Below are 23586 nucleotides of genomic sequence, written 5' to 3' on the forward strand. Positions count from 1 at the left end.
TTAATTCACAATTTTATACAAAAAATGCAAAGAATATGCTGCTATCTTCTGTTTTAATGTCATTTAACATTTTAATGCTTGCACCGTTGGACAGGAGGCTCCTTCTCTTTGACCATGCTTGCATTAGATGGGCGGAGTCAAGGATTTCCAAGATGGCGTCCACCAGAGACACCACACTGAGCTTCAAAACCACCCTTCACGAAACATACGGGTGTTTTTACATATTTCTAAGCAGTCTATGATCCAGAACTTGTTCAGGTCCTGTCGGTGTAATCACCAGTGAGGAATTATATTATTTTAACAATCTTAAAACAAGAAAACAAACGGGGAAAGGTGTAAGTTTTCAACACATTGGAACAAAACATCACTTAAAAAGCAGCAAATCTTCACGTTCGGCTACAAACACCAGCACACAGACGAGGTTTAGTGGGATTTTTTTTTTCTATTTATTTTATTTATTGTTATTATCAATTAAACAGTATGATTTCTACAAACGCAAGAATTGATCACCAATAACAAAAGGGTTGCACATCTGTGAGACCTCCGTCGGGATATTCTTGGAAATAGACATGTAAGGGGATGTTATAAATAAATGTATCGTACAATTTGAGGTATGCAGAGTAGCTTTGAAGAATACAAATATATGCCCATGCCCCCCCTCCCCTCCCAACCCCTCCCCACCCATCCCCTCGAGTGGTTAACAAACACACAATCACACACACAATCGCACACATACAGGCACACAGTTTTTAATCAGGGGAGCGATTAACTAAACATGGATTACAACATCTGTATCAGACCTTTGAAAGTGTGAGGAGAAATGAGCGTTAAAGTTTTTTCACATTTCATTTACATTTCACTCCAACGCCCCCACGCCCGCCCGCCCCCCTTTCCCATTTTTTGCCTCGTTCTTTTTAAAAGTGAATGAGATGTAAAAACCACCGAGCCTTTCCAGTCGCTATACATTCCCCTCCACTTTGAATCACAGCGTGCCCTTTAAAATGCCGTTAAAATGCACCAACGAGAACGTCGATTCAAAAAGAAAACGAAACAAAACCCCCCAAAAAAGTCACATTTTGCGGATACACACTAACAGCTGCGACACAATCTCACCGACGGCGTGATTAGTTCAACGCGGTAGCTTCCGGTACAAGTCTCCACTAATTTACATCTTCAAAAAGTTCTTGCTTTGGTAGCTGGGCGAGAAAACCTGCGATTGATCAATGTCCCTTTTTTTTCTTTATAATTTAAAAATAAATAAATTGAATAAAACGACGTTCGGCTCATTTAAAAAGCTGATATGAACACGTGAACGATCGCTAATCGGGTTTTCATATCGCCGCCCGAAGACACGACCCAAAGTTTGGTCAAAGATGAGGTTTGGCATTCCCAAGAAGAAGAAGAAGAAGAAGAAGACGACACAGGAAGAGTTACACGCACGGGCACACAAATTAAAACATGTACATTAACACGTGTACACGCCGTGACATCATCAGTCAGCAGTATGACATCACCGACGCTGGCTTCTGACATCGTCATGCGGTTTTTCGGCTTTTTCTCTTTGATTGCATCGGCTCCTTTTGAAAATACAAAGATTATGATTTTTTTTTTTTAATTATTATTATTATTTTCAATTCCACTAGAAAGTTTTAATATCGGACAAAAAAATAAAATTAAATAAATAAATAAATAAATAAAAATCCAGGATTATACGTTAAAATTCCACAGAGAGTTAAAAAAATAAATACATGTTTAAGTAAAAGAAAACGTGATAAGAGCGTTCATAGTCTCATCGAGGGGTTGGGAGTGGTGGTGGTGGTGGGGGGGTGTCTTTACATTAACACGTGAGTAAAACACTTAGAATAAAAAATAAAAATAAAAAATAAATGGCTGGCAGGAAGTTTTTCACTCAATAATAATCCAATCATGTCTTTATAATACAGCCCGGGGCCTCACGAGTCCCGTAAAGCCCGTAAAGGGTGAATCCAGCCAGCGCGTCTAGAAGGTCCATCTCACAGCCAGAGAAACAAACTAAAAACAATATAATACAAAAATATGACATCGTTACGGTCACCTCTCCTCACGAGAAGTTCCTCTACTTTGCAGTTTTTTCCAGGAATAACGGTGAAAATATGATGCACGAGCATGCTTCCCGATACACAGAAGAAATGAGGGTGAGAAGCAGACGCTGTACAAAGCACAGACACACACACGACAAAGATAATTCGGTTTTTTAGCCCTTGGTGTGAAGTTGTCCATTGTCCCCCCTTCCCTTCTTCGAAACGAGGTGAGCAGCTGAACTTGCAGGTAGCGCGTGGCGTCGTCGTCGTCGGCGACGTGCGCTGGGTTTGTTTAATGCAAAATCGGTGGCAGAAAGAAAACCCCTCGACTCTCAAGATGAAAAGGTAGAAAACAGCTGTTTGTTGGGGTGTTTGTGTCGGTCTGATTTCAAAAGTTTCTTTGCTAATTATTATGCAAAAGGGTCACAGCACAATGTTTCATAGATGATAAAACACCCACTAGAGTTCACTGTACAAAGGCTTCAAGTTAGCTAGATTCATGCTGCAAAGAGGGTTTTTAATATTAAAGGCTCGGTCACGCCAGAAAAACACGACAAAATGCTTCCACATTTAGCTTTAGCTATGTGCTAGCAAACCAGTTAGCCATGGCATGCTAGTCCCAGTAGCTTCAAACTTATTTCAAATCCATCTTTCTCTGTTTGCAATGACATTTCATTTGTTATTGAGTTAGCGAAGAGAGTGGAGAAGGTCGTCTTGGTCATGTTAGCATGTTAGTCGCTAACGGGGCGATAACGTCTCAAAGTTTACTCAACATTTCTTTGAAGCTGTCTCCAATCCATATTTAGACACATATGTGTGATTGTAGCTAATAAACTATTATAAGCTTTTTCAATGTCACACAAGAAACAACAAAAACAGGAAAAAAGAGTTAGCTAAAACTTCGCTTTAGCTAACTGCTAACGCACCAGTTAGCCAGGACATGCTAGTCACAATAGCTTCAAACATATTTCAATTCCATCTTTCATCTTGCCTACTAATTTGAAAGCTTAGTTAGCTAGGAGAGTGGAGACGGTTGTCTTGGTGTTACGTTAGCATGCTAGTCGCTAAAAATCTCAAATAAACATTTTTATTTTTAGTCCTATCTCACAACTGTTTATACTTTGACATAGCAGATAAACTATGATAACTTCCTCAATGTCACACAAGAAAAACACGACACAGTGCTCCCACACTTCGCTAAAGCTAATGGCTAACACACCGGTTAGCCAGGATTGTGCTCGTCACAATAGCTCCACACTTATTTCCTTTAAGTCTTTCCATGTTTTCTCACTAGTTTATTTTGTTTAATGTGATATAGAGTTAAGGAAGAGACTGGAAAGGTTGTCTCTGTGTCAGGGTAACATGCTAATGGTGCAATAACATCGCTAAGTTTATTAAATATCTCTATTATTGAGTCCTGTCTCGTAGCTGCCTCCAAACCATATTCAGAGACGTTTATACTTTGACGCTGCTAATAAACCGTGATAGCTTCTTACAAGAAAAACACAACAAAATGCTTCAGCATTTCAGTTTAGCTAACTGCTAACACACCAGGTTTTTCAATTCAATCTTTCTCTGTTTACTCACTAATCGGACAGTTTATACTACTTAACATTTACATCATATCATTTGCTATAGAGTTAGCGAAGGGAGTGGAACAGTTAGATTGGCATGCTAGTTGCTAATGGACTTTCCTTCTGTTAAACTCGTGTCTCTTCAAACTATTTCCTAGTTCAGTTTATACTTGAATAATTTCATTTAACAGAGTTGGCGGAGAGAGTGTCTTGATGTCATGTTAGCATGCTAGTTGCTAATCTGCCAATAACAATCTTTTCTCGTAGCCGTCTGCAAACAGTTTTCTTGGCAGCTACGACAGCTTCCTCCAAATTTGCCAAGTTCACCAAAGTCCAGCGATTACAGCGACTGGATTATTTGATTTTATAGTGAAACGCTGGCGTGACCGGACCTTTAACGGCAGCAGTTTTGAGTTGATTTTATTTTTTGCCCTTACTGGCTTCATTTTCACCTGGAGTGAATCAAGCCACAAAGCAATCAAATGACCGAACAAGGCTGGATTATTGATTATCTAATCACAGCTAGAGAAAGAAATGATCACCAGCCTCTTAGTTAAAAGCCGCCTGGCTAAAGGTTAAATATCTTTTTGACTTAGTATACACAAAAATCCTACAGGGCTCAGTATTGTTATTATCATTATTATAATTATAATAATCATCATGTTAATTTCATATAAAAGCAACTTGTTAGGTTTTAAATACTTTTATATAAATACAAAGACAAGCAAAGCCGTCTGCCTCGGCCTCGGCGCTCTTCGTCATCCGCGGTGGATTCAAAGACAGATGAATCTCTGTCGGAGCGTTCGAGGACTCAGAGGACAGTGCAATAAAACTCAAGGACAATTCAACAAATTTTAACTCAGTGGACATCCTTCAATAAAAGTCACAGCGAATAACCTAGCAGCTTTTAAACTGCTATTTTTTTTTTGCTCTGTTTAAATGGGCATGTCTTCCCTTTTCAAAGAATGGCTGAATATTCTCTTACACAAAGTGACATGGAGAGAATCAATTGGCTTTGCTCACGATGAGATTGATGCTGTCGTGCAGCACTGTGATGAAGGGGGCGCTGTTTTGCTGCCTCCGTCTCAGGGCAGAGTGCAGCCCTGCGAGGCAGCCAGCCGAGATCAAAATCTCTCCACTTTATCTCATCCTCCCTTCAGCTACTTTACATCTTCACCTCATCTTCCATCATACCGTTATCTTCCTCTCACACTGTCACCTCGTTCTTACTCGCAGTCCGCAGTCCCTGCCCTACTCCTCCTCCTCCTCCTCCGGGGATGAAGTGCAGCTGCTCGATGGTGTTCTGCCTCTTGTTGGCGAAAGCCATCCGTCGGGCGTTGGGGTGGCCGTGCATCCCCATGCCGGGCATGGCCACGGCGCTGCGTTCGTGGTCGTGGCCAGGCGTCGGGTGGGAGTTCATCTTGATCATGTGGTGGCGGTCCATGGACGGCGTGGCGCAGATGTTCTGCTGCGACTGGGCCTTCTGGTGGTGGCTGAGCCGGCCCATGGTGGGAACCATGCCGCTCCCTGCTCCTCGCTCACCTCCTCCCACCACCATGCCCATGGTCATCAGTCGGTCCTCCAGACGGTCGGGTGAGACCAGGAGCCGCTCATGTGACCTGCAACCACAAAACGGTTTATTTAAACTGTGAGAAAATGAATAATCCTTAATCAGTTGTCAATAAATTGATCACGTCTTTTCATTCCTTTACAAATTCTGATTTTGAATTCATCATTAACGTCGACAAAAGTTTATCTGTAGTCGTTTTATTTTCCTCGTAAAGCAGTTAAAGCTGTAAACTGATATTTAATCGTGATTAATCGCAATTAATCTTCAGTTTCTTTATCAAGTGTACCTTAAAGCGATATATTTAGTATATTTAATTAGTTGTTATTACTCTCAGACGAAGACAAAGAAGATGCGAATGTAGAGGTTAAAATAAAATGCAAGTGTTGAAGTTATTGCACAACTTCTAGATAGTGAAAAAAACTAAAGAGCATTTAGATTAAAGCTGTCAATCCAATGAAATAATCGTGATTAATCTTACATTTCTTTATCTGATCTAAGTGTATCTTAAAGGGATAGTTTAAAAGTTTTTATTCCTCTCATCAACATGGAAGTGGACAAATATACTCAGTAATAATAACATGGATTTAGATTAAGACTGCCAGTCGATACAAATATTTAATCGTGATGAATCGCGATTAATCGCAATTATCTGTTCTAAATGTACCTTAAAGGGATATAGAAATAATAACTCTCTCTTTTCTGACCTCCTCAGTTTTCTTTATGCTGATTTGTTTGATTTTTCTATGTAAAGTCTATAAACTAGTTATAAGTAAACTACTATTAACTTTAACATAAACCCTGTCTTTGAGTGATAAGTCAGAGGGAGAGGAACTTGTAAAGTATTCCTTCACCCTGTGAGACTCTTTAAATTTTAATAAAGAAACTCTCTCACTCTTGACATTTATTAAATATTATACTCCATCCTCCGTCTCCTCCTGTCGCCTGATATCATTACGATCTCTGCTCGTCTCTGGTCTTTATCAGTCTCTTTAGCATTTCGTCTGCTCGTCTAATCTGATCACATCTAATCTCTCGTCTCCTTTTACCTGCGGAGCGTCTGCGATGTGGAGCTCCTGCTGGTGCTCATCATGGCTTTGTAGTACTGGTGTTGCTGGTTCTTGGACAGGCGGGACAACGTGTTGCCCTCCCCGAGGGCGAGCAGCTGGTCCTGGGAGCGGACGCGGCGCGGCGGCCTGTCGAAGCTGGAGCTGGTGTAGTGAGTCTGGGCGGGCAGCGGGTACGGGTTCGGGGTGGAGGCCGGGATGTGGAGGTGGGGCCGGGAGCCGTGGAGGGGCAGCGTGCCCCTGGATCCCAGCATGTAGTCGCCTCCCCAGGGCAGGTGGTGCTGCGAGGAGTGGAAGGAGGGTGGAGCGTTGTTGGAGCGGCGCTTGGAGGAGTAGTAGCTGGAGTACTCGTCGAGTTCTTTCTCTGATTCGGCAAAATAAAGAGAGACAGGAACGTGCAACACGTTAAAAGAACATTAAAGGTGGAGGCCAGGTGAAATTATGAGACGTCAGATTAGAGACGAGAAGAAGACCAGTTTTGGTTTCTTCCATAGACTGTACAAAGATAGACGGCGGAACTGCTCCTCAAAAGTGAAGCCAAAGCAAGTAGAGCTCCCCCTGGTGGCTGGCTGCAGTATAGGTCATAAGCTCCACCCCCTACATGTTAGTGGGCGGGACTTGGGCCACTAAAAAAACACTGAAATTCACATCAAATTATTTTTTTCCAAGAAAATAGCATCACTTTAGGTAAGGCAAGGAAGTGGAGACCAGGGGCGTTACTAGACCTTATTCACTGGGGCACGTGCCTTAGTAAAAGTCTCCAGTGCCCCAGTAAAATTCTAGCGCTGCTCTCGCTGGAAACGGCATTCATGAGCGCATCTCCGTGCCTGCTTTAGTCATGACTCGAGCCTGTCACTATCCTTGTATCTTTACCAGTGGTTTAATATAGCCTACAGCAGCGGTTCCCAAACTTTTTTGGCCGCGCACCCCCTTCTATATCCCAACCGCGCTGACGCACCCGTCTCGCTGTTACTTCCATTCACCGGCGCACTCGCTCTACTCTCGCTCTACCACCCACACACACGTTACGGTCGCACATGCACACTGTACTACCCCCTTAAAAGGAGCCACGCTACTCTTATAACAATATAATGAAACAAAGTTACGCACAAGCTTCCACTTTTAAGAGCAAAGAGAATGAGGACAGGCTCAGAGGCAGAAAGCAGATAAGTTGGGGGAAATATGGCTAATATTTTCAGCCGAATTGAACAAAAATTGCAGCAACTGTAAATGACCGTGGAGCTAACACAACGACGTCATCATAACACAGCGGTTTTGGAAATAAAATTAGAACGCCAGTAATTTTAACTAAATTGTAATAAAGTTACACAAGACCCACAACATAAATAACAAAGAGCATAGGCTCAGGAACAGATATAAAAATGAGGATCCATCTGACGATTTTCAAGTGCAGCGCAGCTGGCTCTGTTAGTTGCGCATATACGGTGCGTAGAAGAAGATAACTTCTTCTCCGCCATTGCATTTTTCATCTCGCGCACCCCCTAGAGGCAGACCACACTTTGGGAATCCCTGGCCTACAGTATGACAGTGACAATAATGATTTTGAAGCTTGTACCCGTAGGCTAGCCATTTATTTCATATTGCGCACACATTTAATTTTTTTTTTTTTTTTTTTTTTTTAATGTATTGGGAGTTGGGGGCCTGTGCCCCAGCAAAGCTGTAGGTCTAGAATCGCCCCTGGTGGAGACGTGTAGTCCATATTTATATACAGTCTATGCTTTCTTCTCTTAGCTACTGGAAGTTTAATAAAGCCTCTTTTTTTGTTTCTTCTGTGAGAGGAATTTATTTTTCCGGCTTCAGTATATTTATCCTGGTTCATTTCTACTGAGAATATAATATATAAAAGTATAAAAGGCAACAAAAGGATATAAAACGGAGGCGACCGAGCCAGAGGAGGACAAGAAGGAAAGAATAGATCATACAGAGGAGAGACGCTGTATATTTTATGAAGCTGGGAAGAACGAAGGGATGAAGAGAAGCTTGAGGACAAAGAGAAAGAAGATATAAAAAAAACAGTGACATAAATAAAGAAACATTTAGAGAGTTTCATTAACAGCGAGCTTTCTGCTCCACGGCCTGAGAACACTTTAATCTTCAAAGCTTCTCCATGGAGGCAGCTCCCCATGAGCCAATTTAAACCTGACCTTTAACCATCCACCTCTCCAGCTCTCCCTCTCCTTCCTCCAGCTCTCTTTCTCTGCTTCTGTTTGTACCTTTTGTCTCTTTGTTTTCAATTTCCAGCTTCCGCCTGGTCTTTAGGTCATCTCTCTTTCTTCTTCTTCTCTGTTTGTCTCATGTCCTCAACCTCTCCTCCTTCCTCTTGGTCTTTCTCCCCCCCTCGTCTCTCTCCTATTTACTCCCCTCCTGTAAGGCCAAATTATCTGGAGGTTTCCTCCTGGCGGCTGCTCGCAGACAAAGAGGCCTTTATCAGCGTCCCTTTTTTTTCAGCGGGGAACTACATCAAAAGCTCCAGGTTTCGTACAATGGCTGGCGAGAGGCCATGTTCTCTCTTTGTGTCAAAATGACAACATTTTATTCTCCTTTTGAAGCGGGTCTTCCACCAAAACTGACATTCACAGGGGTATTCTCGGAAAAAAACAAGTAAAAGAACGGCTCTGACTCAGCCTCTAGTTAATGGAGGCTTTTATATGTTATGTAGGAAAGGAAAACTCAAACTGTGTAAGCTATCAAGTTGATTCGGTTTGACGCTGCCTTTAAACTGAACTTGTAAACTCGTAGTTACGGCGTTCGAGTGGAAACTTTAGCTGAAAGTCACGTGAACGCCTGAGGCTAACGGTTTAGCATGCTAATGGCTAAATAACTTAATTCAGGATGGGACTGTTGGGAATATCTAATATAAAATGATAACGCTATATGATTTCAAAATATGAACTCATCATCCGCTAAAACCACTTCATGAAAATGTCAACGTCACAATTCGACATTTCTAGTTTCATATGAACTCTTCTTGTGAACATGGCGTCCCTGAGTAAGATGGCGACAGCTTTATAACATACTGTGCAAAGTAGGGATGTCCAATAATATCGGCACTCCGACGTTTACAGGCGCGCGCTTGATGACGTGTAACAACAACAACACGCTAAGTTCGTGGGTTGCTAACCGTGGCTAACAAGCTTGCTCGCCTGGTGCACGAGATGTCCGTGGTTTGGAAGTATTTCCAAGTGTCACCTACTAACAGTAAATTTGTTACCTAAGTAACCCAGTTTTGGTGTAAAAAGCCTGCATGTATCGGTATCGGGTGATATCGGTATCGGAAATTAAGAGTTGGACAATATCGGAATATCGGAATATCGGCAGAAAAGCCAATATCGAGCATCCCTAGTGCAAAGTCTTTGTACAGTGCCTTCCTATATCTATATATCACACTGTGTGCATTTAGCGCACACGTCTTTATCTTTCACTCACATCCTGATTGCATGTCAACAATAAATAAACAATAACTGAACATGTGCGCTTCAGCTTGTTCCAAAAATACGGATCATCTCCCCAAGTCACACAGCTGCTCGTGGTTCTGAAACAGCGGTCGGTAGAGCTCCATCAGAGACAGCAGCTGTTTCATACAATATCCTACTGACCACATGATGGCGCTGGTTATGTGCATCCAGAGAAACTGAGACCAGATCTGAAGTGCTGGCTGGGCATGCATTTTCGTTATGAGGTGTAAACACAGGTATGTTAATGAAAGGCCTTTGTTTAATTTCCAGAACAGATTTGATTGTGCTGCAGACACACGGCCGTCTCTAAATAAATAATTTGTCTGCTCCTATCTGGGATTTCTAAGATAAAACATTAACGTAACCGAGCAGCTGTTTCATGAACGAGAGGAAGTGGAGGTGAAGGTCGCCGACTCTGATGTTTAATGAGTGGAAGCCTTTTCCATCGAAGTCGTCTGTTTGACTGAATAATAATAATAATAATAATAAAGAGCCTCATCTGGACGCAGCTTCCACCTCATTACTGCTTCCACCTATAGCCATGCACGCACAGACGACCCCCCCCCCCCCCACATCCCCATCTCCCTTCCCCACATGTAGGAATCGTCCATCACTGCAGAGGCGACTCCCCTCCCCCTGCAGTCTTCAGCAATCATGGGGAGAGAGACGTAAAGACAGACAGAGAGACAGAAAGAGAGAGAGAGACAGACTGGCTCTCAAACGTCGAAGGCAGCCAGGCCCCTGCGGACCAGCCAGCCAACGCCCCTCCCCCTACCTCCACATCCCTTCTTCCCCTCTTCCACTGCCTCCCCTCCTTCCTTCTTCCTCTTTCTGCTCAGTCGATCTCTATCTTCCTGAATATCTCTTTTTTTTTTGCTTCATGCTCATTTGCTCAGTCAGCTCTTTCTCTCTTTCCCCCATCGTCTGGTCAACGGATGTCTTTTCCCCTTCTCCTCCTCTGTCTTTGCTTTGTTACATCTTTACCCGTTAAACTGCAGCTTTATTCTAGACTGTCCTTTGTTTTGCTTCAGTTTCTTCCAGATAATTATTTGGCTTTGCACGCGAGTCACACATCCTGGCGTCAGCGCCTCTACGCCGTGAACCGGGTTCACTTGAGACATAAGCCATGTCCACACGCGAAGCTCGGCGTCCATCTCTAGCGGTCTCTAGAGGACGTTCCAGGCTCCAGTTGCCTAGGTAACCCTCTCATACATTTCCAAGCCTAAGTGTTTTGGAGTCTATTTGAAACGGAAATGCCATGAGCGACGACGCTGCTCCATCTGGGTTCACGCGACGCACCAAGCCCCTCGCTATCAGTGTGGTGGCTTTGGTGGTAGGAGCCAAAATGGTGGACGGCGTTCCCAACTGCGTCAAACGCTCTCATTGGTTGTCTCTACAGTTGAGCCGCATCAGAGTTGGGATTTGGTCAACTGTGTATGCACCCCTTAATGAACCAGGGCAATAAAAAAAAGACCTGGAAGGAGTTTAGTTGCTAGAGATATAACCCTTACTCTATAAACCTCAAGTTCTAGGGAACGTTTGCACCAAATTTGAAGTAATTACCTCTTGGCGTTCCTGAGATATCGCGTTCACAGAAGAGAAACTGTAGAAACGTCTCCTACCACTTAATGAAATGATCTTAATGGCTAACGTCCGACTCTTGTTGTTATAAGTTGGGCAAGTTGCACAATATGAAAGTTGAGGTGGCATCAACTTTTTTTTGGTTGCTCCTCTGTAGCTGTGACACACCAATCCATCACATGTGGTTGCTTCACCTGTTGCCACGTTATATTTAAAGTTAACGCCCGTCCAAAACCACCACTCTCTGAGACAATGTCACTGGCAACGTTGACCACTTGTTGCTGGCAATGTGAATTATTGTGATCAAAACAGCCAGTATTCCAGGAGTTTGTACAGTTGTATAGTTTGTGAAGCTAACTACAGCTAGCATCACGCACAAAGAATCGCAAACATTCAGACGTCAAAGCTACAGCTGCTGCTTGTTTGAAGTTTTCTGCACAAGAGAATTAAGTGACATCGTTGAGGAAGTTTGTGAGACTTATAAGCGACTTAAACTGTCTAGGGCAACCAGCATTGAAAAAAAGTCTTTGACGTGTACTTTAGTGTTTTAGTTTGGCCTAAGACCCATCAACTAACATGGAGTGGGCGGGGCTTATATGAGCTATTCTGCAGCCAGCCACCAGGGGGAGCTCCACCTTTCAGGAGCCGTCATGGCGTCCACTTTTCCTACAGTCCCCTCCATAGACTCACCCAGTCTCTTCAGGGAGCTGTAGCGGCTGATCTCCGGCTTCACGGCCGACTCGTAGGACGGCGGCAGCTGGGCCAGGTTGTGGAAGGAGTGGGAGAAGGACGGGTGGCTGCTGTTGTGCCTCATGCCTCCTCCTACCATGATGCCGCCGCCGCCACCGCCAATGCCGACTCCTCCAGGACCTTTACCGCCGCCGGACATCAGGGTGGCGCCGGAGGAGAGCTGGGGGGTGTTGTTCATTCGGGGTCCACGCTCTAAAGAGAGAGAGAGAGGAGGATGAGGAGGAGGACGGGGGAAAGTAGATGAGGAGAAAATAATGTAATGAAGGGACGATGAAATAGAAATAAGAAAAAAAAACAAGATACAAGCTGGTAAACCATCAGTGAACGCAGGAAGTGTCTCTGAGCTCCATGGCGACCATCTATAAATACAACCGTGTTCATCTGAGGCTCCAACACAAACATATCAGCCACATGTAAATACACAGAAACACACCGATAGCTTCAGGAGGAATCCATACAAATACACACACATTCACATTTATGCAAGGTGCAAAAAGCAGCACATCGATCGTCGATACACATAAAAATGATTTATCTTATGTAAGATTGGCTGGATATGGGGGAGGAGCAGAGGTGGGGGAGCAGGAGGCTGTTTTGCAACATGTATATCGGTTATATCATTAGATATACGAGCACATTCATATGTTCCAAACAGCAAACAGACATGTAGGTGCACTCAGCAGTGACCTAGCATCTGACGAACGACAAAACTCATGCCGCTGGATGGAGCAGAAACGTCACTGACAGCAGGAAGTACTGAAAAAAATATTAAAAAATTAAAACAAAGCAGCGTTTAAAAGGTGGCGGCCATTTTGCTTCCCGTCTTAGAGGCAATAATCAATGCCGAGTCGATTCAGGGTGCTAATGGTTATAGCCTGCCATCTTGTTGAGATAACTGCTGTACATATATGCCGGCCACTGACCATTGACAGTAATGGGCAATGATGGCCATAATGATGTCTCTGTTAAGTGCCACCCAGGGAACACACACACACCAAACGTTGTTGGAAAAAGCAATGCTAGCTCTGGAGTTAGAAAGCAGAGGGACGAAGGAGAAAGCATCAAGAATTAGCCTAGTTTCATTCCTACGACGCAGGTAGGACCAAGATGATATCAATGTTTTCTGGAGCTCAGTCGTTAGGATAGCTCAACCTCTGGCCCTCTAAAACATTTTAGCGACGTCCCAATCGGTAGCTATTGGGAGATCGGTATCGGGGCCGATCCAGGCACTTTTAAAACGATCGGATCGGTATCGAGCTTCAGCCTTTCATACTCGTTGTTTATTTTAGGACTGCCATAAACCAAAACCAAGTACCTATAGCTGTCATAAAAAAGGATGAAGAAGAAAGCGTGTGGAAGAAGTTTCCCGTGTAAAATGAAGTCAGTCAGACGGCAGTTAGTAAATACTTGAATGTGGATGTTTGGTGGTAGGTGACGGTAGGAGGTCATCACTCAATACTGCCATCTTGATTCAACAAAAACATGGCAAAGGCTGCACAACATTTAAAAGAAGAGTTTCGAGGAGACAGTGTCAAGGAGAAAAATATTCCAGAGAGAGTAAAAAAAAAAACTTGACGTGGAACATGGGATGGCCTGTAAATGTTTAACTACCACTGGTCACATAATTATATCTGATTCAAGAGCGAGCAAGCTGTGAGGCTAGGAAGCTAAGAAGAGCTACTGTTAACTGTAAGGCTAGGAAGCTAAGATGAACTACTGTTAGCTGTGAGACTAGGTAACTAGGAAGCTAAGAAGAGCTAATATAAGATGGGAGATTAGGAAGCTAAGATGAACCACTGTTAGCCAAGATGCTAGAGAGCTAAAAATAGCTACTATTAGTTGTGAGGCTAGGAAGCTAAGAAGAGCTACTATTAGTTGTAAGGCTAGGAAGCTAAGATGAGCTACAATCTGCTGTACAGCCAGGAAGCTAAGAAGAGCTGCTATTAGCTGTGAGGCTAGGAAGCTAAGAAGAGCTACTATTAGCTGTAAGGCTAGGAAGCTAAGAAGAGCTACTATTAGCTATAGCTAAGGCTAGGAAGCTTAGATTAACTACTGTTAGGTGTGAGGCTAGGAAGCTAAGAAGAACTACTGTTAGCTGTGAGGCTAGGAAGCTAAGAAGAGCTACTATTAGCTGTAAGGCTAGGAAGCTTAGATTAACTACTGTTAGCTGTGAGGCTAGGAAGCTAAGAAGAGCTACTATCTGCTGTGAGGCTAGTAAGAGCTAGAAGTTTCTACTCTTCACTGAATGAAACAAGAAAAACAAGTTGCGCTTCTAAAATATTTGTCAGCTTTGATCTAAAGCTAATAATTATTAATAATATGGACTTCTGAGTTTCAGCTTCTCCAACATGTTTTCTCTTATTTCTTTGTCTTCTTGTGTAATTCATTCCACGAGGGACAACATGTAGGTGTAACGGCTCGGAATAACTGGCACAACTGAAACAGCTTAAAGTTCACTGGAAATCATGCTGCTCTCCCTCATCATCATCATCATCATCATCATCATCATCACCATCATCACCAGCTTCACGTTTCCATGGCAACCGCATCCCGCATCCGTTCATGTCAGATGCATTTATCCAAAGGGAATATGAAGCTTGCTAGCATTGCTTTTTTTTTTCAATTATTGTTTTCTTTCGGTATCACAGCCTGGGAAAACAAGACCTGGGTCAGAGCAGTGATCTTAAGACTCAAAGCAAAGACCTGTAAGCACATGTGCACATCACTGCTACACAAAAGAGGAGGAGGAGGAGGAGGCAGGCTTGTGGTGGTGGGTGAAGGAGATAGGGGGCAGACAGGCTTGTGGTGCATTAAGCAGCAAGGAGAGCAGGCCAGACAACTTTCAGCTCACGCTCTTATGAAAGATGTGTCAATCTCAACACAACCCGACAGAGAAAACGTTAAAAAGCACAAAGTAAACAAATAAAAAGACGTCGTTGCTGTTGTTGTGTTGACAGAGGCACAGCTGTGGTAAGAGCTCGGTAGGACAGGCCGTCACACTAACACCAAGACAGACAGACAGTGTGGCAGTGAGGCCGTGAGTCCGCCCCCCGCCGCGGTCGCCGCCGCCGCCGCCGCCGGACGGGACAGCGCCGTGCTGACCACGAGGCTTACCGATGGTAGCAGAGTGTTTGGGGCTGGCTGCAGACCCCTGCTGGTTAAAATGGTGGTGCAAGTTCCCAGCTGCGAAGAGAGCAGAGCCGACAAACTGATGGACAACCACTCGAGAGACGCAGGAGGTGTCGAGTCAGCAAGTGTCGTGTCAGTAGAAGGACAGAGCGAGGACAGGGAAGAGGAGAAGGGACAGTCCCTCCAGGAGTTAGATTATTTTTGTCCGTCTTACTTCAGCGTCAAAAGTTTTCCACGACTGATCTAATCAGCACACGAGAGGAAGGATGGAGGTTTTATTCTGCATTATACTTCAGCTTCCTGCACTCAAGGGTTCATTTTACAGATCTGGAACAGTCTTCCACTCTCCATAAGGGAGTGTCCCAAATTACAAACCTAAAAACTTACCTCTAGCAGGGGTTGAAAGCAAACCAGTCTTGCAACCATTGACTTTTATATTTTTAGTAATGTACCGCCTTGTGATGCGCTCTTTTTGTCATCTGTTGTTCTGTCTTCTGACTTATGTTTTTGTGTTACCTGCCCAGGGACTGCGGATGCAAATCAGCATTGTTGCTATAATCCGGCATATTTAAGTCTATTGCTGTCTGAATAGATGTTCATAAATGTACACTGTCCCTATCTAAGAAATAAATAAATAAATGCATTTCAAGCGCAAACTGAAATTATGATATAAAGTGCTCCTACTCTTGAAATACAAAGAAAATCCAGTATTATTACTTCTGTGCCAATTTTGTACTTGACCAGAATTTGGTTTGCTAGGAAGAACGACTATTAGCAGGGAGGCTAGGAAGAACGACTGTTAGCCGGGAGGCTAGGAAGAGCGACTATTAGCCGGGAGGCTAGGAAGAGCGACTATTAGCCGGGAGGCTAGGTAGAATGGCTATTAGCTGGGAGGCTAGAAGAACAACTATTAGCTGGGAGGCTAGGAAGAACGACTATTAGCTGGGAAGCTAGGAAGAGCGAGTATTACCCGGAAGGCTAGGTAAAAATGGCTATTAGCTGGGAGGCTAGAAGAACAACTATTAGCTGGGAGGCTAAGAAGAACGACTATTAGCTGGGAGGCTAGGAAGAACGACTATTAGCTGGGAAGCTAGGAAGAACGACTATTAGCTGGGATTCAAGGAAAAACAACTATTAGCTAGGAGGCTAGGAAGATAGGACGAGCAATTATTAGCTGGGAGAATAAGAAGCTAGGAAGAGTGACTATTAGCTGGGAGGCTAGGAAGAGCTACTTTTAAATGTGAGGCTAGGAAGCTAAGAAGAGCTAATATTACTATTGTTTGAGCCCTGTTCAAAAACTAAACCTGACCAATTATGATATAAAGTGCTCCTACTCTTGAAATACAAAGAAAATCTCAGTATTATTATTTCAGTGCCAATTTTGTACTTGACCAGAATTTGGTTTGTATTTCCAACACTATCATTTGCAAGGTTGAAGAGCAACTTAAATCCTGGGGGGACTGAAAGAAGACAGCGACAGAGAGACAGAGCAGGAATAAAGAGAAGAGAGATGTGTGTGTGTGTTGTATTTGTGTGTGAGTACAAGAACAAACAAAAACATTCTCCTCCACAAATCAGAAAGAAAAATGGCTTTTAAGCAGCGTTTTAATCCGACAGAAACAACACAAAGCTGCTGCATGTGTGAGGGAAGGATACGGATTTAAGGAAACAAATGTCTGATTCTGTTGATAAAGCTTGTCTGCACGATTACACCAAATAAGAACTCCATATAAAACTCTGTATTACTATATTATTAAATAAATGTACAAGTTTTGAACAAAAGCAGTGACCATTATCAGACAGCTGACATTTGGTTTGCCGTGACTTACTGCGGTTGTCTTTGCTCTGCAGGATGGGGGTGTAGAGGTTTTTGGACATGCGTCCGTCCGATGTGGTGGTGGTCAAAACTGTGTTGTTCCTCTCGCCCGGCTGCACGGGGCTCGACTGGTGACGTAAGATGTCCACCAATGATCTTAGGAAGGGTGGAGGGACGAGAGGAAGAGACAAAAAAACAACAAGACAGAAGTCAATTTATCAATAAGTCTATTGTCAGAAAATTTGTGGGATCATGGGATCTTGCCAACGCCCCGATCAGAAGAGCGGGGCGTTGGCAAGATCCTAAGAAGAGCTACTACTAGCTGGAAGGCTAGGAAGCTCAGAAGAGCTACTACTAGCTGGAAGGCTAGGAAGAGCTACTATTAGCTGGGAGGCTAGGCACCCGGGATGAGGTATTTTTAGCTAAAAGGTTAGGAAGCTATGAGGTGCTACTATTAGAGCTAAAAACCTACCTGGCCTCTCCTGAATCATCTTCATTAGTTGGTCTATTTTTTATTCGTATTATTTGACCCTTTCATTCAGTTTGTAGCCTTTAAACTTTGTCCTGTTGACTTTCGATCAGCACCAATGGTGCCGGACACAAACGTACACAGACAGCTTGACACCAGAAGAATGTCCGACTGTCATCTTGGTTTGTCACAGCCCTAACAAGAACTGGAACAGGGTCAAGCAACTGCAGAGTAGACGTCCCTGTTTTAAGGTTCCAGTGGTCTCACCTGGGCATGTTGATGTCTCTGTTCCGGGGTCGACGAGCCACCTTGCTGAAAGCGATCCTCACGCCCACCGCCACCACCAGCGTGAACGAGATCACGCCTCCGATCACATAGGCCGTGCTGTTTTTAGAAGAAGAAGAAGAGCTTCGGTCGGTGAAAGGAAAACAGGCAGCTCAGATAATAACAGAAACTGCTGGTCCAGACTCTGACCTGCTGTTCTGCTGCTGTAGCGTCTCAAAGTCCGGGTCAGGCTTGTTGCCGGCGGGCACGGTGACCGCGCCCTGTGTTTCGGCCCAGACCGGCGTGTTGTAGTTGTTGCAGGAGTCCTGGTCCAGCCGGTTCCTCTGGTGCTCGCAGCAGAACCGGTAGTGGCAGGTACCGCAGCAGTAGATGTAGCTGCCCTGGGAGCAGTTGAAGGTGCTGTCAAAGTGCCCCATCACGTCGAAGTAGCCCCTGTGGAGCAAAGACGGTAGGATCAAACAAAAAGCCACAGTACTAAGCTAGGCCCAATGCTAGGCCCAACTACAGTTAGCCTACAGCTTGTTTTTATGGCGGGAAGTTGGTCTGGAGCAAAGATCTGCTGCCAAGCAACTGTCTGAAAAGATGAACCAAGATGGAGTCCATGTGGACCGTTGGAGACGTAGCTCCATCTTGGTTCATCTTCTTCTTCTACTTTGTCAATTCAGGACCGGAGAGAAAGTTGGGATCAAACTATTCATCCTTCCTCCTCCTCCTCCTCCTCCTCCTCCTCCTCCTTCTTCTTCTACTCCTTTTATTTCCCTCCTATCTGCTGCTCCTCCCTTTCCTCCCATGTCTCTTCTTCTCCTCATGTCTACATCTCATTTCTCTCCTCCTTCGTATCCTACTCCTCCTCTCATCTCCTTCTTCTCTTTCTGTTTTTTCATCCTCTTCATTCTTCTACTTTTATCTCCTCCTCCTCCTCCTCCTCCTCCCTCTAATTCCTACCCTACTTGTTCTCCTCGTTCTTCTCCATTTTCCACCTTCACCTTTTCTTTCTTTTCCTCCTCCTTATTCTACATCTCCTTCCTCCAATTTGCTGTTTCTTCCTCCCCTCCTCCCTCTGCTTTTTCTTCATACTCCTCTTTCTCCATCTCACCATTTTTATCTCAGTTATCTTCTCCTTGTTTTTCTATTCATTCTTCTGAATTTTTCTCCTCTTTTCCTCCGCCTTACTCTCCTCCTTCTCCTCCTCCTATCTAAAATGAACGAAGCCTAAACACGTAGCTCCATCTTGACCGTTTTCTTCTTCTTCTGTTCTCTTTCCAGCAGACTTGATGCTTTGATGCAAACACACACATCTGATCAGATCACTTCCTTTGGCGTCCATGGAAACGTGGCCGTTGCTCTTGTTTCTGCCAACATGTGGGTTCTTGTCAGAGGCAACTTTTGATGAATTCAACAATTCAGGACATCGAGAGGATTCATTTTAAACACAGCTGTTGTCGGTGGGAGTAGAGGAGGCCTACGTGAGCGTATAAATAACCATGTCATCTGAGCTAACGCTACCGGACTGAGGCAGCAGTTGTTGGAGGGGCTCTCTGAGCGCCGACAGCTGAAATAAGTCAAACCAAAGGAGATAAATGCTCCAGCGTAGAGGATAATCTTTATAAACAGAAATTAAACTAAACATGAAAAAAGGAAACTTGAGTAATTGTTTAAATTTTAGACCTGCGTCTCTTATTATTCCACTGTGGTCCGACATAGATGCTGTTTGTGTTGGTGTTGCGCCTCGCCAACACACAAACACAGACACACACAACCGATGTAGAGCTGATTACACGTTGCCTGGCAACAGCAAGACGCCTCTCAGTGCAAAAAATAATGTGAGCTTCAGTGAGATCGACGCCAGAGCTGCAGAGAGAGCTGAGAATCATCATGGCTTTGCTGTGGCAAATGAACTGGTCTCATATATAAAATAAAATAAAATAAAATAAAAGGTTTGTTTATGTTACACGACAAAATGTTCAGCAGATATATGAAGTGCATTTTGAAGTGGGGTTCTCTGTGTGTCCCATTTGCTGCTGTGATTTAACTGTGACTTTCGTCTGTCCAGAACTGTCCAGTTTTAAGTACCTGTATTCACACCTGGCATTAAAATGTGTCTCCACATGTGTCCCCAAGCAGCACCTGAGAACAGATCTCAGTATCTCTAGATGTAGATTAATTTATTTTTATAGTTAGTTCTCAGCTCCAAGGCCAGAATCTTTTAAAAGGCTCTCATTACTAATGAACAGACGTCACTGATTCATGTGATCATTTCTACTAGTGGTTGAATGAATGAGTTAAACTCCTCTTCCTCAGATCGGCCCTGTTGAGTAGGTGGTCTTTAATGTGACCCAGGACTCATTGTGTGTTCACACTACCAAAGGAAGGAGGTCACATGTGTCCCAGACCACCTCCACATGTGGACTGACACCAGATCAGTGTTCACACCTGGACCTGTTTAACCTGGACACTAGAGACCAGATCAGTGTTCACACCTGGACCTGTTTAACCTGGACACTAGAGACCAAATCAGTGTTCACACCTTGACCTGTTTAACCAAGACTCTAAAGACCAGATCAGTGTTCACACCTGGAACTGTTTAACCTAGACTCTAAAGACCAGATCAGTGTTCACACCTGGACTCTAAAGACCAGATCAGTGTTTACACCTGGACCTGTTTAACCTGGACACTAGAGACCAGATCAGTGTTCACACCTTGACCTGTTTAACCTGGACACTAGAGACCAGATCAGTGTTCACACCTTGACCTGTTTAACCTGGACACTAGAGACCAGATCAGTGTTCACACCTTGACCTGTTTAACCTGGACTCTAAAGACCAGATCAGAATTCACACCTGGACCTGTTTAACCTGGACTCTAAAGACCAGATCAGAATTCACACCTGGACCTGTTTAACCTGGACTCTAAAGACCAGATCAGAATTCACACCTGGACCTGTTTATAGGGTGACCAGATCCCAATTCGCCAGACGTGGGACAAAGACTACGCTTGTGTGGGACAATGTGGGACAATGTGAGATACCAATGCATCAAGGTAGTCTAAAAGAACTATGAGAAAAAATAAACATTTCTATTCTGCCCCTTTGCTTATGGCATTACTTTGCCATCTGATTGATTCAGTAGCACATAACAGCCTGCAAATAAAAACTTAACAAATATATTTTACAATATAAATATATATAAAAACTTGCTTAAATGCAAATTTCCCAAGTTCACAAGGTGAGCAACACGTTTTGTCTCGCATTGTCTGTGTCGTTTCACGTCGTATTCACCTCCGTGTGAAACGGAAAAATGACTCAAGCAAACTTCACAGCAAACTTTACCAGACTCGCCTTGCATTGGATAGATAGTTTCCCAGTCTTTATTATAGCTGCATTTCTTCTTCTCAGTCGTACGGGTTGTGCTTCCCTCCATGTCTCGCGCTGCATGCCGTTCTGATCTGATTCGCATTGTTTGTTGTTGGTGGGCGCGCCGTTAACCTGCGTCCGCGTCCCAGTTTGATTGACATGATCAAACAGCCCGCCCCGACCCCTGATGACAGCCCTCACTGCTTTCTCCAAACAGCTATTTGATAAATGCCAGATTGTAAAACATGCATTTCGAAACTGGAGTCTGACTGTCAATAACAATGCGGGACAACGTCTCAATTTGCGGGACGTGTGAAAAGTAATGAAAATGCGTGACTGTCCCGCACAAAGCGGGACATCTGGTCACCCTACCTGTTTAACCTGGCTACTAGTGACCAGATCAGAGTTCACACCTGGACACTAACCTGGACACTAGAGACCAGATCAGTGTTCACACCTGGACCTGTTTAACCTAGACTCACCAGATCAGAGTTCACACCTGGACTCTAACCTGGACTCTAGGTAAATAAAAGGTAAATTCTTCACGATCCAGTTGAAACAGATCATTTAAATTCTTCTAACGACTCAACCCGACCACGTATCTCACTAAACCCTCAGTTTAACCCTCAACATAAACATAATAAATGTTTGACACCAGTGTTGCGTCTGTACCTGCACACGTCCACGTCCACGAGCTGTCTGGGGGGCGGAGCCACCTGGGCCGCACCGAGCGGAGGCTTCAGGGCGTCGGCCGTCATGTTCCTTGGCAACATGGTCTGAGGGAGGGGCTTGGGAGGGAGTTCGGCCATGACCGGTGTGTCGTCCCCGTCCTCCATCTCGGCTGTTTTGGTTGCCACTTTGGCTCCTCCTCCTCTGGGGGGTGGCGGTTTGAAGCCGGTCAGGAGGAACAAGGTGTTGCTGGGTTTGCCAGCAGCAGCAGCAGCAGCAGCAGCAGAAGAGGAGCCACCACCACCACCGGTCAGAGTCCTGGCGTCGCCGTCCACAGCCCGACGCTCCGTGGTGACGGTTGCCGCGGAAACAGTGAGGCGGGAGAAAAGCAGGAGGGCGAGGGACGAGCAAAAAAACAACATCCCTTTAGAAATCTTTAGAGATCCCATCGTTTCAGCACAAAGTTCTCAAGCCACTAAGTAAAAAAACAAAACAGTTCCTAACTCTGTGAACTGTTAGTGTCCTAATCCAAGATGGCAGCTTCTTCTTCTTCTTCTTAATTTATATATATTTATATATATATAAACCCTTCAGGAGGGAAAAACTACTTCCCTTCTGGTTTCACACAGGTGCAAAAAGTGTTCCACGAACGTGAATTTGGCATTTCCACTCGTTCACCTGTAAACATTTCCGTCTGCGTGCACGCCCTTCCTGTAAGCAGCTTTTGTAAACATTGAGGTCTTTCAGAGTTTTTAGGCCTTGTATGAAGTCGCCTGCACCGACGGCTGTAGATCTGAACGCAAATCATAAACACAATGTGTATTTTATTTTTATGGCAGCAGGTGTTGAAGGTATTAATTTTGGTCTGTCGGTGATTTCAAACAGGCAGTATATATATATTTATATATATATATATTTTTCTGTAAACAAAATGAGCGAGACGACTGTAAACTCTAAATGTAATAATAATAAAAAAAAAAAGTAGAGTCTTACATCTCCGGGAGCCGGTTATGGCACAAAGACTGAATGGAGCGTGAAGTCTGTAAACATTTAGCGCTGTATGTAAACTTGCGACGTGCGATGAGCTTTAACAGACGCTGGATGTATCCGTCTCGGAGTTTGGCACTTCTGTTGTCCTGCGTGGATAACTGATGTGTGAAATCATGCGTGGAAACAAACGAACAAATAAAATCTATATATATATATCGTAGAAATATCAAGCTCTGTGTGTCTGTAAACGACAGCGCTGGCAGCTTCAGAGAGGAGGTCTGTCAAATTTGGCACAAGCTGTGGCTTTAAAATCTGAACTTCTTTTATTTTACGTCCTTGTTTTGCAATTTTGCCGCGAAAATCAAACCAACTCTCCCCTTTTTGAGGAATTTAAAAGGAAGGAAGAGACAGAGTAAAGGTCAATATGCTGGAGGTTTTGGTTCGGATTTAAAAGGGAGCGATAAACGACGAGCGAGGCATTTAGCAAACGGGTGATCGGCGAGGATCTTATGTGCGCTCGATGCCCTCGTGCGAGTGTCTCTGCTCCGAATTTAGCTTGGCCCAGCAGAAGAGAACGAAGGAGGGCTTGGGCCCGGTTCTAGCAGGGCAGCGAGGTTCTGCCCACAGAACAGACATGAAAATATCCGGATTCATCCGTCAACACAGAGGAGCAACGGCGATCTGGAAAGACGCGGGGAGAAAGAAGAAGTTTACGAACGGCGCGGCGGGAAACGCTTTCTTCACGGGACTCCCCGATCGGAGTCAGCGCGCCGGAGGAAACATGGTCGGGACCTCCGGAG

General features: G+C 44.2%; 1 protein-coding gene across 1 annotated transcript; it reads right to left on the reverse strand.

The window, feature by feature from the left end:
• Positions 1–4530: 4530 nt before the first annotated feature.
• LOC311500943 (protein shisa-7-like) lies at positions 4531–22245 on the reverse strand (the record flags this gene model as incomplete). Its single annotated transcript, XM_084562580.1, has 8 exons — positions 4531–5253; positions 6251–6632; positions 12016–12267; positions 15190–15258; positions 17034–17176; positions 17757–17873; positions 17964–18206; positions 21800–22245. 8 exons carry the CDS (start codon positions 22243–22245, stop codon positions 4842–4844), a joined length of 2064 nt encoding a protein of 687 aa, XP_084418706.1. The 3' UTR covers positions 4531–4841.
• Between the last annotated feature and the right edge of the window lie 1341 nt (positions 22246–23586).

Source organism: Chelon labrosus, assembly GCF_963514085.1.
Source record: "Chelon labrosus genome assembly, chromosome: 16".
Classification (NCBI taxonomy): domain Eukaryota; kingdom Metazoa; phylum Chordata; class Actinopteri; order Mugiliformes; family Mugilidae; genus Chelon; species Chelon labrosus.